Genomic DNA, 16,344 nt, shown 5'->3' on the forward strand with positions numbered 1-16,344 from the left:
TTACCAGAAGCTAAAATAATGTAGAAACAAGGATACTGTTGGACGATAACTCTCCGCGGATCCCTCATGTTTCTATAAGTCTTATAAACAAAGATACCTTTGTTCTGGATCTTTTCAAGGTTGTCTGCATAGCAAATAGCCTTAGAAGAGAACGCTTGTCTTATCAAGTGGAGGAGAGGTTCATTTATTACCCAGTATAATAAGGATAATGGCCCCTCCGGGCAGGTTTGCTTGCAGCTCATTATAAAAACACTTCAGTTTCCTCAAATGTAATGCAAACCACTGTGAGTACAGCACACACCTAAGGCCACTGTTGTCACCCCTAAGGGATTTGGGTGGGGGCTGAGGAGGGAAAGAAAAATTGATATGAGCATGGAGCCATGCTGCTCCTTATGCTGTGAGAGAAATGAAGTCCCCTCTCTCTGACTCAGGAGTCTCCTGTCTTCTGCCAGCATTCAAAAAAACTGGCAGGCCAACTTACAGCTTGCAGATAGGATAAAATCTCAGACCCTTCAGAGTTCTTGACAATAACCCAATTTAAAAATGGGCAAAAAATCTAGACACCTTGCCAAAGAAGATAAACATATGGCAAAAAAGCACATGAAATAATGCTCATCATTAGCTGTAAGGGAAATGCAAACTAAAACCACTATATACCTACTAACACAGCTAAAATGAAAAGGCCTGATCATACCAAGAATTAGCAAGGCTGTGAAGCAATGGGAACTCTCATACACTGCAAGTTGGAATGTAAAATGGCACAACAATTTGGAAAACAGTTTAGCAGTTTCTTAAAAAAAATTAAACACACCTACTATACAACCCAGCTATTCCACTCCTAGGTATTTACTGAGAAATGAAAGAACAGCCACTTTATTCGTAATAGTTGGAAAACCATCAACAGGTGGTACAGCCATACAATGGAATACTAGTTGGTAATAAAAGGGAACGAAATAGTAATACCCAAAACAACGACAAATCTCTAAAACATAATGCTAAATGCAAAATGTCAAACACAAAAACTACACTGTAGGAGTCCATTTATATGACATCCTAAATAAAATACAACTATAGTGATAAAGATCAAATCAATGGATAACTGAGGCTGGGGATCAGGGTCGACTAGTCATGAGAAAACTTAGGACGATGGAAATATTCCCTTATCTTGATTATGGTGGTGATTACACCACTGTATACAACCGCCAAAATTCAAACTCAATATTAATCTGGTGAATTGTTTTACATGTAAATTATACCTCAACAAGTTGGGAGAGGAAAAATCTGTAAGGCAACTGTTGCCTCCCATCAAATATCAAGAACCCTCTCCTACAGTTTCGAATAAACAGTAATGCAACTCCAGCAAAGCAAAATAAGGTCCTTATACTTTCCTCAGTGTCATTCAAAAAGTTGACACTATATTCCAAAAATACTTGCATACTGCGAATGTGAGAACAGGACCTAATTCACCTTCTGTATCTGCAAAACATTATATAATAATCTCAATACAGAATTGCCTTAACCAATTTAACCACAACTAAATTAATTTTTATTCCTAAATTGCATTATAAAGAGCCAATACATATAACATTGCTGTCTTCCTGTTTGTAAAGAACTCTTCAGAGTATAGTGCATGCCTAACTGGTTCAAGAAACAATTCAACATGTTACTCTAAAAAGCACTCACTTATGGTTGTAATTACTGTGTTATAATAATAAATCTTCTAAAAGGTTCTAAATAAATAGGCTTGGGAAAACAGCTGTGCCCAGTTGTTCTTACCTTCATCTCCCAATAACTATACACATGAACTCAATTCCTAACCCTCCCAAATCCAACCTAGAGTATTGTCAGAATAAGTTCCACTGTTCTGCCACCAAGAACTTTCCCCATAGTGATACACTACTCACTACTATGAGCAGCAAGGGGACCACACAGATAGAACATTTTTCCAGAAGGTTCTCATCCAGGATTTAACCACGAATCTGATGTTGCCCCATCCATACTGTATTCTCTTTACTTCCATTTTGAAAAGGTATGACATCATCAGATAATAACATAACATCAACACACCTCGATTTTGTTGCCCATGTCTCAGCTCTCTCTACAGAAGAGTACTGATCTGGTCTTTATCAGCATGCACCCATCCATCCATTCACAAATGTGTACCACACACCTACTATGTGCCAGGCACTAGGCATTAGAAAATATGTACACATCAAGCTCTTGGTTTAATCCCGAATTCTGTCATCAAACTAATTAAAATGGAGAAATGGTACTTTTGGATGATTATAGTTCAATTATTTCTTAGAATTATTCTAAATTATATCTTCTGACTGAACCACACCAGTGACTTGGACTAAATTATGTTGCTCCATTTGCAATTGATTTTACCAAACTGCACTTTAGTGTTATAGCAATGACCTATACTAAGATCATGAATTGGGGCGCCTGGGTGGCTCAGTCGTTAAGCATCTGCCTTCAGCTCAGGTCATGATTCCAGGGTCCTGGGGTCGGGCTCCCTGCTCAGCAGGAAGCCTGTTTCTCCCTCTCCCACTCCCCCTGCTGTGTTCCCTCTCTCACTGTGTCTGTCAAATAAATAAAATCTTTAAAGAAAAAAAAAAAAGAAAAGAAACAGAGCCAGGAAATAATTTTAAGACCAGTTCACATTTAGAGTACTATATGCCAGACACCATGCTAAGCACTTTAGATGCATTCATTCATTCAACCCTCACAAGTAATCCTATGTAGAAAGTACCATTATCCCCATTTGATGGATGAGGAAGCCAAGCTGCTGACAGGTCGAGTAACTTCATAAAAGCCACACAGTGGTAGAGCTAGGATATCATCCAGGCAAACAGACTCCAGAGCTCTTGTTCTCAGTCACTATATTACAGTACCACTGTTCTTTATGCAAGATGTTGGAAGTCTTTATTCGTTATATCATTTAATGTTTTAATACTTTCTACGAGAAATTTTGTGTCTTAATACCAGGAATGGCTCCTAAGCAACTGGTTTGTTCTCATAACCATGAATAATGTAACTTAGGATTTTTCTTTCCTTTTTCTTTGCACTAGGTGCTTCAGAGTTCAGAGCTAGATTTAGCTCATCTAGCAAGTATACAGACTTAAATGGCATGCATACTGGCTACCATATTTCTAACTTCACTGATCATCGCCCCCATCTGGTCTATTAATCTTCATCCATTTCCTCACTTATTTTTAAACAGTACTAGGTTAATCTTGGTAAGCCAAACCCTTTTTAGAGTATGGCTTGGTGCAATTAACAACTCAAATCCAACAAAACAGTTTACAGGGACACAAACAACTCCTTTAAATGCTGCCTAGTCCTCCTTATTTTACTAGGTACAAAACATGCTACTTTAGTTATCCTTAGCAGTTTTTACGTAAGGACAAGAAATCAAGTGTGGGAGAAAGAGCAATCAGTATCCAGAATTTTATAGATCCTTAAATATTCTTACTTTTAAAATGACAGTTATTGGGCGCCTGGGTGGCTCAGTTGGTTAAGCGACTGCCTTCGGCTCAGGTCATGATCCTGGAGTCCTGGGATCGAGTCCCGCATCGGGCTTCCTGCTCAGCAGGGAGTCTGCTTCTCCCTCTGACCCTCCCCCCTCTCATGCTCTCTATCTCATTCTCTCTCTACACTAAGAAATAAATAAAACCTTTAAAAAAAAAAAAAAAAGTCAGTTCTTTATGGTATAACACATATAATAAAATCTTGACTAACAAGGTGTACATGACCGAATATAACTGTGTGTCACTAAGAAAGTAATTACCTGACTTCAAGGGCTTTGATAGCTTCTAGCATTTGTAGAAACTCTGCTGCTTTCCATACATCATTGGCTTCTTCTTCTCCTTGTATCATTAATTTTGCTGTATATGTGAACTCAATTAAATGACGGAAGGCCATTTTACTAACACCTGTAAAAAAAATATGTGCATTAGCATATATGCATGTTGATTCAAATCTTCTAACATTAGTAAAGAAAAAAAGCTCAGTGTTTGAAACCTGGTTAGTATCTGAATTTTGGGAAATTATTTCCTGGTGAAATTCTCATTAACAGTACAGTAAGACCGTACCAAGTTCCAGCGGTAACTACCAAACTATTTTAAGATCTTTCCCAAAAATTTCTAAGGCCTTTACGATGGTAAAACCTACCACTCAAATACATGAATGGGTTATTACAGGTCAGACATGCTACTTTCCTGCCAGGGATCTCTGCACCAACTCAGCTCCAAATCTTCAAGGGCTTTCCACAGCTCAGCAAATAAAATACCACTCTGCCTTTATTTCAAGGTACTTCACGTTATTTTTTCTATTTACCACTATTTTTCCCTTCCAAATTTTAAACTCTATAAATCCCATACTATATACTGATCTTCAAACCCTTCATTTCTAAAGCTTCCTTGCCTTTATTAATATTTACCCTCCTTCCTGAATGCTTAATCACTTTATCTCTGTACAAATCCTAGCACCCTTGAAGGCCCAATTCTAATGCCACATACTTAATGAAACTTTCTTTAATGCTCCTCCCCACCCCACCGGCTGAACTCTGTACTTGTTCTGACAATTACAACTCATGGGCATCTCTTGACTCTAAGCGACTTGAGGGAAATGATTTTTGTTTCTGTACACTCACCTCACAGTATCTAACACAATGCTCCCTAAGATGCAGATACACAAAATAGGAATGAGTAAGAGCTAAAGTCACTTTCAAAATTAAGCTTACACAATTCCAATTTTTCTTTACAAGTTTTATGTTTAAATTTTGGCCCAAAAGATACTCTATTTTTTTTGTGCTCTTCAATGCTATATATTATTATTTCAATCTGCTAATACAAGTCTACAAAAATCTACTGAAACAAAGAAAAACTACTTTATTTATTTTTAAAAGATTTTTAAGTACTCTCTACACCCAACTTATTAGGGTTTGAACATACAACCCCAATTATCAAAAGTCACATGCTGCACCGACTGAGGCAGACAGGGACCCCAGAAGAAAACTATTTTTAACATAGAATTTTTACACTAAGGGGCACCTGGGTGGCTCAGTCGTTAAGCGTCTGCCTTCGGCTCAGGTCACGATCCCAGGGTCCTGGGGTCGAGCCCCACATCGGGCTCCCTGCTCCGCGGGGAGCCTGCTTCTCCCTCTCCCACTCCCCCTGCTTGTGTTCCCTCACTCGCTGTGTCTCTCTGTCAAATAAATAAAATCTTTAAAAAAAAAAAAGAATTTTTCACTAAGAAATGCCCATGTCCAAACTGCACACAATATACACAACTGCAAATACAAAAATGCTTTTATGTTCTTCCTAGGCACTTTATACACCTGAATAAGCAAACTAAAAATAACTGGATTCTTTGAAGGTTACTTTGAGTCTCCTAAATCTTTATTCTCCTGGTTATCTTTTGACAATGTTATTCTTTTATTATATGAGAGTAACTAAAAACTTTTTTTAAGGAGTTTTAACCAAATATTTAAAAGTGCAACAAAAGTCCTTTCTAAAAACCTGTAAATTTTTCCTGAAGTGGAATAAGATTTTGATTTTTTAATCAAACACACACATATAATACTGCAAATATCAAGCACGACTCCAAACACCTCACAAGTATTAACATGACAATCCTATGGAGAACTTTACTGTAATCTCCATTTTACAGATAGGAAAACTGAGGCACAGAGATATTAATAACTGTGACTTTGGCAAGTTACTTAAGTGATGAAAACTAGAATCAACCCTCGATGGCCCAACTCCTAAGTCCAAAATAAAGATTTTTACGTAAGATGATGGCAGGAAACATGCCAGCTTGGAAGAGTTTGAATACCTATGACTTCATTCACTGCAGGCCCACAATCTCTTATTCATAATCCCAAAGTCCCCGAAATCTCTTAAGACCAGGAGTTTTCCCATAAATTTGGCAGCAAAATTTGATTTGAACTGACATGGGACTATTTATAGTCTTTATCCCATTTAGAGTAAATATTAATATGCTACTCTTCCAAAATATTATTTGGTTACAGGATGTCACCCTAAGACCCCTTCGGGAGTAATGTAATACACAGACTGCATTATCTTAGAAAATTTGTAATTTCAAGAAACATCTGGCCTCCAAGGATTTGAATAAGGAACTGTAGACTTAGTTCCCAATTTTGGTTAATTAGAATCATTGTAAACCTAATAAAAGCATGGGTCTCTGATCTTCAGGATCAAAACTGGGATAGGGAACCTTTTTTTATAAGCATCTTAGGTGCTTCTTAAGTCGCCAGTCCAGCACTAGTCCTAGGAATAAATCACTGACCTAATTAACTAACATGAACCAAACTGATACCACCTACCCAGGTAAGTGACGTGGTGACAGATGATGCACAGTTGCAAAAACATTATTCTCCATCAGGACTAGTCTGGTAACTTTCAAATCTCAGCCCACTTTCTAATTAACCCCTTGCTCCTTTCATAACAGAAGTGTGCAGGAGAACACAATTTTTCTGAGTATCTAAAGAAACAGTTAATATGAACACCTTAACCTGCATCTTCTTTTTTTCACTTAGGAAGAAGCAAAAGAGGGCAGCATTCTAAATATATAGAGTGAGGTCATTATTCATATTTTACAGATGGGGGTTCCAATTCTAGCTAAGACAAAGAAAGCACACTCTACCACTCCATACTCCATCTTGTCCACCGCTTACAATCATAAGTCCTGGGAAGAATACATAAAGCAAATATATAAGGATTCTGAAAGATAAACAGAAGCAAGCAGGCTGGGGAGAGAAATCAAAACTCAGAGAAGAGCACTGAGTTTCCTGCGTTTTTATTTTTCCTCAAATATATCCCAGCTTAGACTTGAAGACAGCCCAAATCCCATTTCTGGGTAGGAGGAACAGACAAAAAAGCCTAAGAAACTCTTTCTGGCTAGAGAACCAGGAAAGGGAATGTAGAGTATGAGTGGGGCAGGAAATCCTTGGTTATTATTCCTCTTAGCCCTGCCTCAAAGCAAGTTCAGTTCTGATGCTGCACACCTGTGCTGGTGGCCACCAAGCAGGCACTAAATTCTGAGAGGAAGTTTTTCTTTTTGACGATATCTAGGAAATGGATGATGATCTGAAGAGCATGGAGAGAAATCTTATTGTTTTTCTCTCATCGCTTTGTCTAGGAAACAGATCCCACTGTGGGAAGTATATGACAGCACAGGGACGCTAAAACCCCAGTTTTCTAGCAGACGATCAGGGAAAGTTGCTCCTAAGAGCTAAAGTGCAGAAGAAGTCAGAAGAGGGAACTAGAAGAAGGTCCTCTTTGAATGAAGTCTTGCTCTAGCCACCAACTTACACACGTGTAGAACTGAGCTGAGGCAGCAGAGCAAAGGGTTTGAGTACCGCACTATGATGCGGTCTACCACCCAGGTCGGCACACCTGGGACCTGAACATCACAACAAAAGTTTTGAAAACTAAATTGGAATTGCATCCACAATCCACATAAAGGCAGTCTGAACCTAAAGCAGGTTGACTGCCTGCTAGAAACAAAACAAACCAAAATCAACAAAACAAAAAGCATTCTCCAGAGGACTTTAACACAGACTGTCATTACATTCAAACTGCTCATGACATAATACAAAATTACTTGACGTATCTTACAGATTTGAAAGGAAAAAAATAAAAGGGAAGCCAACATGTTCAAGCTTATACAACAGACAACAGTAAAGAAAACTCAGGTTTTCGAATTACATGCCCAGGGCTTTCTCAATAGCCAGGTGACCTAGACAGGTTGTACAGTGATCCCAAAGTTAATGGCTTAAGAAAACACTGAACCACATTGATTTTTTAAACCTGAATCTGGCAAATAACAAAAACAGAAATGTTCTTATGTTCTGTTTTCTCATTTGTCTATATTAAATACTAAAGGTTTGTATGTGCTCTACTATAGTGGAGACAGTAGGTCAGAGGTATTAAAAGGCACAAGAAACAATCTTAAGGTGATTAGTCTTTAGAAGAGAAGACCCTACTTCTCCAGGTATACTCCTTGCTCCAAAAGCAAAGCATATTCTAGCCTGGGCCACTTACTGACTGTTTAAGATTCTGCTTTAAAAGCAGAAGTCAACTCCTCTTGGAAATCTTCCCTCTCTAAGGTGGACTAAACTACTCATTCTCTCTCTTCAGCTACACCATTCCACAATAAAAGTCTCTGTAACACTTTTTGCACTCCTTTCTATATCTGTTGCTAATCTGTGATTAAATTTGCAAATTCTTTAAGGGCTGTCTTATTCATCAATTCTTCATTTCCTTGGTCGAGTATAGTGCACAACATATAACAGGTATTCAAAATCTGGCAAATAGCCCCAATTTATTAAGCTTTGACAATGCACCAAACACTATGCTCAGCACTCTGCATATGTTATTTCAATTAATCATTACAAGCCTATAAAGTAATGAGGACTCTTCAGATGAGGAGGCAAATATGCAACTGAAGTAAAGTTACCTGCCTGGCGTCACACAGTACCTCAGGTAAATGAATGGATGAAATCTTGCCCTGTAATAGAAACCAATACCGTATAGGCAGCTAGATTCTCACTTTAGTAAGCTTCATGGATTTCCATTATGCCTGTGGCTCTGTCCATCACAGATAATGAAAAGATTATCTATGGATATATCAGCCAGAATGCTAGATAAACTGGAATGTACCCAAAAAAAAAAAAAAAAGGAACAAGCTTAACTTTTTCATTTTCTTTACTCCCCAGGGCACCAAATTTCCCCAAGGGAATAGCGTTTCTAGGCAACTCATTCATAACAAAGAATATATACAACCATGAAAAAGATACAAAACCCAAACGCAAGAACACTGAAAGAACTAAAATTCTGTATTTACTTAGGCAAGTTTATTTATTTCCTATAGTTTTGGATGACAGGGAGGGGTAGGTAATGTAGCAATATAAGACAAAAGCATAGTAATTAATAGTACAAAGTGAATCCCTTGCTAGCTGGACAACACTGAGCATGTAACCATTTACAGCCTGTTCCCTGATGTGTTAATTGGAAATAATACCACTTATTTCAAAGGATTGCTGTAAATCACAGCAAAGGCACACAAACTGCATAGCACTATAGCTGGCACTTGGGAAGCTATTATTATAAAAGTCAAACAAGTACAAAAATCACTTTCTACTTTAAGGCAGTATCTATTGAATGATTCCTTCCATCCCAGACTCTATCCACTAGAACTTCTGAATGCTACTTCAGTTCATCTTTCCTAGCCTTTTCCATATTGTGGCAGCCCACTTCATTTTGTGCATGTCATATGTACCTCTGCTAGTAAAGAACCTGCTACTGTAACCTGCATAAACCTACTGTAACCCACCAGTCTGAAACTTTAGCCCACTGAACAAAGACGGGAATTCACTTTTATACGTTTTCAAAAGAGAGTGACCACTGGTTTTAGAAGTGGAAGAGACTCCTTTAAGAGACCAACAGCTACCATCTAATGTAAGAGTTTTTCCTGACAGATCATTTTACCAAGCAATTTACTAAAAGTAAGAATTCTCAAGTGTCAAAAGAACAATTTATCCAGTCACCTAATAGGAACCACTGATGCCTATTTCCCATGGTATCTTGCTAAATTAACTAACACTTCTTCATCAATTAAAATGTTCGCTAAATATTGTATTTAAAACAAACATTTACCTTCTATCTCCACCAAAGGTTCCTGAGTAAACTCCTGAAAGAATTTGTAGAAGAACTTACTGCAAGCAGCCAAAACAGCCTTGTGGGCCTTAAAATGGTGTCCTAAATTAAAAAGAAAAAAAAAAAGAGTCACATATATTCAAAAATCAAAAGTAAAACCAAAAAACAAAGTAGGAAATTATGTAAAGTAGACCTTTCTCCATAATATAATCATAAGACTATATAAATTACTGAACTAAAGTCAGAATGTTCCTAGCGGCTATCTTAACAAATTTCAATCTTAATTAGACACAAAGCCAGGTCTTTACCTCAAAGACCTTTTAAAGTCAGTTTTATAAAAGCCAGTTTACAAAACTAAAAGAGGTACGGGGCTTCTTACCACTTAAAGAGTCAAAGGTATACCCTATTCATTTAAAACTGCTAAATATAAACACAACCCAAAACGTTACATACATCATTTGGAAAGAGAGAAGAAAAAGCCATAGAATAAGCATAAAGCTGGATCTATTTGTTATGGAAAACATGTTAACATGCCTAATATTTGGAAGCAGCAGACCTACAACGCAGATCTATAATAAAGAATAGCCTGCCTTGAAATGCCTATTTTCACTAAATAGAAAAGTTACCCTAGCTGCGTCTGCCTCCACTATAATGACAACTCCTAATACTGGTAAAGACCCCATTTGATTTGGCTTCCCAAAGAGGGTACCAGTGCTGCAAAGGAATCTCACATTCTCCCTCCAAGACCATCTGGGAAACTAGAAAGAATCAACACTTCCCAAATGATTGCTGTGAAAGGCTCCTCAAAGCAGCTTATGAATAGAAGGCTATTATCCAAACATTGAGAGATATCCTCCCTATCTCCAACACCATCATCTTGCACACCAGTGTGCAATGGGAAAACTTAAAAAGCCTGCAAAAAAAGTTAAGATGCGGTGATTATGTTGAAAGCGTGACTAGCCAACTAGCATTCTGCAACATGGTCTACGTGAGTGGACACTGACAAGTCCCCCACCCAGGTCCCAGCGCACACTCAAAAGGCCCAGGCCATAGAGGGTGGGTATAAAAGGCGGGTGGGGGAAGGGGAGATAAGAACGGAAGCCACAAATTCGCTGCTCTACCCACCACCCTACCCACCGTCGACAATCAGGGTGATGTCAGTAAACCGATCCTGCTCCCGCTGTTCATTCAATCGGTCCAGGATCATTTTATGATGTTCCGGGAACTCCTGAAGGCATTCCATCGTCTCTTCGGCCTCCATGGCCGTCGGGTTGCTCTACAAAAGAGGAGCATGATAATGTACACCCATGAGCTCGGGCTGAGGCACAAAACCCCTAAAGCTTAAAACAACAAAAAACAAAACCCCAGCTACGTGAAAAGAAAGGGGGAGGGTGAGGCAAGAGGAGAGGAAGGCGAGGGAAGAAAGAAAGGCGAGCCGGGTGGCCGCCGCGCGTTGGGGGCCGGAGCCGCGGCCGCGGGACTCCGAGCCTGACCTAATTGGAGTCGGGAGACGCGAGCTGAAGCGGGGTGGGCAGAGCGCCGGAGGCTCCGGGCGCCGGGGCGCGCAAGTCCGGCAGAGGAAGGGACCCGACAGCCGTGGCGGCCCCCTAACGGCCCGCCAACCCTTCTGCCCGGCCCTGGCTCCCGCCGCCCCGGGACCCGGTCCGGCCCGCGGCCCACAACGACTCCCGGGTCGCCTCTCCCTCCCCCGCCCTCCCTCTTCTCCCCCGCCCCGACCGGGCCGGCACTCACTCAGGGAAGGAGGAGCGGCCCGGGCCTGCGCGTCACTTACGTCGACGTGCCGCGTCACCGCGCTGGGCTCCGGCTGACGCGGACGCCGACCAAGCGTCGACCACTGAGGAAACGGACCACACCCCCACCCGCCCCCACTAGTGGAGGGCGGAGTCTACCGAGGGGTTTGACATGGGCGATGGTGAGGCCGCGGCCGCTACCGCTAGAAGGAGGAAGTCCGGCCAAGGGGGCGCTGGGCCAGCTCTGAGCCAGGCCGTACCCGGGGCGGGGATCCTAAATCACCGCCTCTCCACGCACCCCTACCACGGGGCTCCAGGTGTGAGCGCTTCCGACCCGGACCACGGAATAAGCGCGCAACGCGATCCGGCTGCGCTTTTATTCGGCGACTCTTCCAGCCCCGCCCCCTTTCCTCCCAAGCTTTAGGTCGGCCAGCCTTACCTAGCTCGTGATCCTCCCTGTCTCCTCTCCGGCCCTCAGAGCTTCTCTTCCCTCGCTCTCCCCTCTCGGGGCGAAACTCAACCCACACTGTTCCCTACCCCTAAACAGCACCTCGCCCTCCATTTCCTCGCGAGTGCCCGGACACTGCCTCCACTGGGTCTGGCCGGCGCACGTGCGCTCGCTCCGACACCCGGGCTGCCGCGCCGCGGGCGGCGGCCACGGGCGCGAGCACGTTCCGGCCGCCTGCGACCTTCCTCCCGGGTGCCCGCCCTCTCCACGCTCGGCAGGCCCCACGTGTTTGCTGGGCTCAGGACCTGGATCTACTCCGATTATTTACACATGATGCTAGTACTACAGCTCTCCACACCCAAGCCCCGCGCTTAAAGAGGCCAGTGACTTTTAATCAGCCTCACTTGGCTGGGTCATTCACTCATTCCTCTGGGGAAAAAAAAATGCTTTCGGAGGATAACAGGTTGAGATTTCCTTGTGGGGAATTAGGAGAAGACTCAAATAACTGGCTATATGCAGGAGTGAGTGTAATCATTATTTCAACAGACACTTATTTAGAGCCAACGCTGTGCTAGGCGCTGTTGAAGGGACTGAGAAATCAAGTGGTGAAAAAGGGGTATGTGGTTTCTGCCTTCCTAATCTTAGTCTGAGAGAGTAGATAGATATTTTGTACAGTTAATTGCCTGGGTGCAGACTTGAAGGTTGAGCAGGTTAGTGACATTTTAAGATTTACTTTTTAAAGAGAGAATTCTGGCCCCAATATGGAGGATAGACTAAATGGGAGAAGATGCAAGTAATGGGAGGCTATTAGTAATGTAGATGAAATCATGGTGGCAAATGGGATTAGAGAATTGGATGGAATCCAGAAATAGGATCAACACTGGCTGGAAAGCATGTCATGGGTACTAAATACATGTTGGATGTATTCATGGTGAGAGAAAAGAACACTCAAGAATGGCTCCTAGATTTCTGGCTTGAGTGGATGGATTGTTGGAACAATTTTACCAAAATGGAGAATATAATTGGAGCAAATGGGGAGGGAAGAGATCATTTTAAGGAGACAACTAAATGCAGATGATGTCAACAAGTCATTTTATATATGGACCTGTATAGCATTTAGGGGAGAGAGCTAGTATTAGGGATTTGGAAATTTTTAGCATAAAGTGGGTATTGAAGCTATGGAAACATGGTATTTTTTTTCATCCATCCTAATGTAAAATTAATTAATTAAGATTTTAATCTTAAAAGTTAGTTTTAGTTAACATACAGTTATATTAGTTTCAGGTGTACAATATAATGATTCAGTAATTCCATACCTCAGCCAGTGCTCATGAGGAAAAGTACACTCCTTAATCCCCATCATCTATTTCACCCATCCCCCCACCCACCTTCCCTCTGGTAACCATCAGTTTGTTTTCTATAGTTACAGTTAAGAATCTTTTTCTTGGTTTGTCTCTTTTTTCCTTTGCTTATTAAATTCCACGTATGAGTGAAATTATATGGTATTTGTCTTTCTCTGACAGACTTATTTCACTTAGCATTATACTCTTAAGCTCTACCCATGTCCTTGCAAATGACAAGATTTCATTTTTTTAAATGGCTGAATAATATTCCATTGTATATACATATACCACTTCTTTATCCATTTATCTATTGATGGACACTTGGGTTACTTCCATAATTTGGCTATTGTAAATAATGCTGCTATAAACATAGGGGTGCATGTATCCCTTTGAATTAGTGTTTTTGTATTCTTTGGGTAAATACCCAATGGTGTGATTCCTGAATTGTAGCGTAGTTCTATTTTTAACTTTTTGAGGAACCTCTGTACTGTTTTTCAGAGTGCCTGCACCAGTTTGCATTTCTACCAACAGTGCAAGAGGGTTCCTTTTTCTCCACACCCTCGGCAACACCTGTTTCTTGTGTTTTTGATTTTAGCCATTCTGACAGATGTTAGGTGATATCTCTATGTGGTTTTAATTTGCACTTCCCTGATAATGGCTGATATTGAACATCTTTTCATGTGTCTGTTGGCCATCTATGTAGCAATGTCTGGAGAAATGTCTGTTCATGTCTTCTGCCCATTTTTCAATGGGATTATTTGGATTTTTTGGTGTTGAGTTGTATGAAGTTCTTTCTATGGATACTAACTCTATTGAGTATGTTATTTACAAATATCTTCTCTATTCAGTAAATTTCCTTTTAGTTTTGTTGTTTCCTTCGCTGTGAAGAAGCTTTTTATTTTGATGCAGTCCCAACAGCTTATTTTTGCTTTTTCTTCCCTTGCCTCAGGAGACAGAGCTAGAAAAATATTGCTATGGCCACTGTGTGTCTTTAAAGCTGAGGTGAGTCTCTGGTCCTGCCTATGCTCTCTTCTAGGATTTTTATGGTTTCAGGTCTCATAGGTCTTTCATCCATTTTGAGTCTATTTTTGTGTCTGGTGTGAAAAAGTAGTCCAGTTTTATTCTTTTACATGTTTCTGACCAGTTTTCCCAACACCAATTGTGGAAAAGACTGTCTTTTTCCCATTGGATATTCTTCCCTGCTTTGTCGAGATTAATTGACCATATAATTGGGCTTTCTATTCTGTTCTATTGAACTATATGTCTATTTTTGTGCCAGTACCATACTGTTTTGATTATTACAGCTTTGTAATATAACTTGGAAGTCCAGAATCGCGATCCCTCCAACTTTCCTTTTCAAAATTCCTTGGCTATCGGGTCTTTTGTGGTTCCACATAAATTTGAGGATTGTTTGTTCTAGTTCTGTGAGAAATGCTGTTGGTATTTTGAGAGGGATTGCATTAAATCTGTAGATTGCTTTGGGTAGTGTAGGCATTTAAACAATATTTGTTCTCCCAATTAATACTTGAGCACAGTATGTCTTTCCATTTATTTGTGTTGTCTTCAGTTTCTTTCATCAGTGTTTTATAGTTTTCAGGATACAGGTTGTTTACCTCTTTAATAGGTTTTATTCCAAAGTATCTTATTATTTTTGGTACAATTGTAAATGGGATTGTTTCCTTAATCTCTCTGCTGCTTCTTTATTAGTGTATAGAAATGCAACAGATTTCTGCCTATTGATTTTGTATCCTGCAACTTTACTGAATTCATTTATCAGTTCTAGTATTTTTTTGGTGGAGTCTTTTGGTTTTTCTATATAGAGTATCATGTCATCTGCAAATAGTGACGGTTTTACTTCTTCCTTACTGATTTGGATTTCTTTTATTTCTTTTTGTTGTCTGATTGCTCTGGCTAGGACTTCCAGTACTATGTTGAATAAAAGTGGTGAAAGTGGACATCCTTGTCTTGTCCCTGACCTTGGGGGAAAAGCTCTCAGTTTTTCTCCCTTTGAGTATGATGTTTGCTGTGGGTTTTTCATAGATGGCCTTTATTATGTTGAGGTATGTTCTCCCACTAAACCTACTTTGTTGAAGGCATTTATCATGAATGGGTATTGTTTTTTGCTGAATGCTTCTTCTGTATCAAAATGATCATATGGTTTTTATCCTTTTTCTATTGATGTGATGTATTATGTTGATTAGTTTGCAAATATTAAACCACCCTTGCAACCTGGAAATAAATCCCACTTGATCATAGTAAATGATGTTTTAAAATGTATTGTTGGAGGGGCTCCTGGGTGGCTCAGTCGTTAAGCGTCTGCCTTCGGCTCAGGTCGTGATCCCAGGGTCCTGGGATCGAGCCTCACATTGGGCTCCCTGCTCCGCGGGGAAGCCTGCTTCTCCCTCTCCTACTCCCCCTGCTTGTGTTCCCTACCTTGCTATGTCTCTTTCTGTCAAATAAATAAATAAAATCTTTAAAAAAATAAAATAAAATAAAAAATAAAATGTATTGTTGGATTCAGTTTGCTAGTATTTTGAAGATTGTCACATCTATGTTCATCAGAGAAATTAGCCTTTTCTTCGTGTATCTTTATCTGGTTTTGGTTAAAATGTCCTCATAAAATGAATTTGGAAGTTTTACTAATCCAATCTTCCTTGCTAGTAATCAGTATGTTCAAATTTTCTGTTTCTTCCTGCTTCAATTTTGGTAGGTTATAAGTTTCTAGGAATTGATCCATTTCTTCTAGGTTGTCCAGTTTGTTGGCATATAGGTTTTCATAATATTCTCTTACACTTGTTTGTATTTCTGTGGTGTTGGTTGTTATTTCTCCTCTCTTATTTGTTTATTTGAGCCCTCCCCACCACCTTCTTTCTCTGAGAGTCTGGCTAGAGGTTTATCGGTTTTGCTGATCTTTTCAAAGAACCAGCTCCTGGTTTCTTTGTTCTATTTTTTTTTTAATTTCTATATCATTTATTTCTGCTCTAATCTTTATTATTTCCTTCCTTCTGCTGGGTTTGGGTTTTGTTTGTTCTTTTCCTAGCTCCTTTAGGTGTAAGGTTAGGTTGATTTATTTGAGATTTTTCTTGCTTCTTGAAGTAGGCCTGTATGCTATATACTTC

General features: G+C 40.1%; 1 protein-coding gene across 5 annotated transcripts in view; it reads right to left on the reverse strand.

Annotated features, from left to right (window-relative positions):
• The window catches only part of ZNF131 (zinc finger protein 131), a 29,128-nt gene extending 17,022 nt beyond the window's left edge, over nt 1-12,106 (reverse strand). For 2 of the 5 annotated variants that reach the window (XM_025867330.2, XM_025867333.2), the window contains exons 1-4: nt 11,874-12,106; nt 10,821-10,959; nt 9,684-9,785; nt 3,791-3,935 (exon numbers count right to left, since the gene is read on the reverse strand). In XM_025867330.2, the coding sequence (XP_025723115.1) occupies nt 3,791-3,935; nt 9,684-9,785; nt 10,821-10,944 (371 nt within the window). In that variant the 5' untranslated portion in view covers nt 10,945-10,959; nt 11,874-12,106. Of the gene's footprint in view, nt 1-3,790; nt 3,936-9,683; nt 9,786-10,820; nt 10,960-11,176; nt 11,405-11,435; nt 11,481-11,873 lie in introns of those variants that run through there. The other 3 variants (XM_025867332.2, XM_025867331.2, XM_025867334.2) reach the window with 3 other exon arrangements.
• Nucleotides 12,107-16,344: the final 4,238 nt, after the last annotated feature.

This window comes from Callorhinus ursinus, unplaced genomic scaffold (assembly GCF_003265705.2).
Source record: "Callorhinus ursinus isolate GAN/ISIS: 27379988/994484 unplaced genomic scaffold, GSC_fseal_2.0 scaffold3, whole genome shotgun sequence".
Classification (NCBI taxonomy): Eukaryota; Metazoa; Chordata; class Mammalia; order Carnivora; family Otariidae; genus Callorhinus; species Callorhinus ursinus.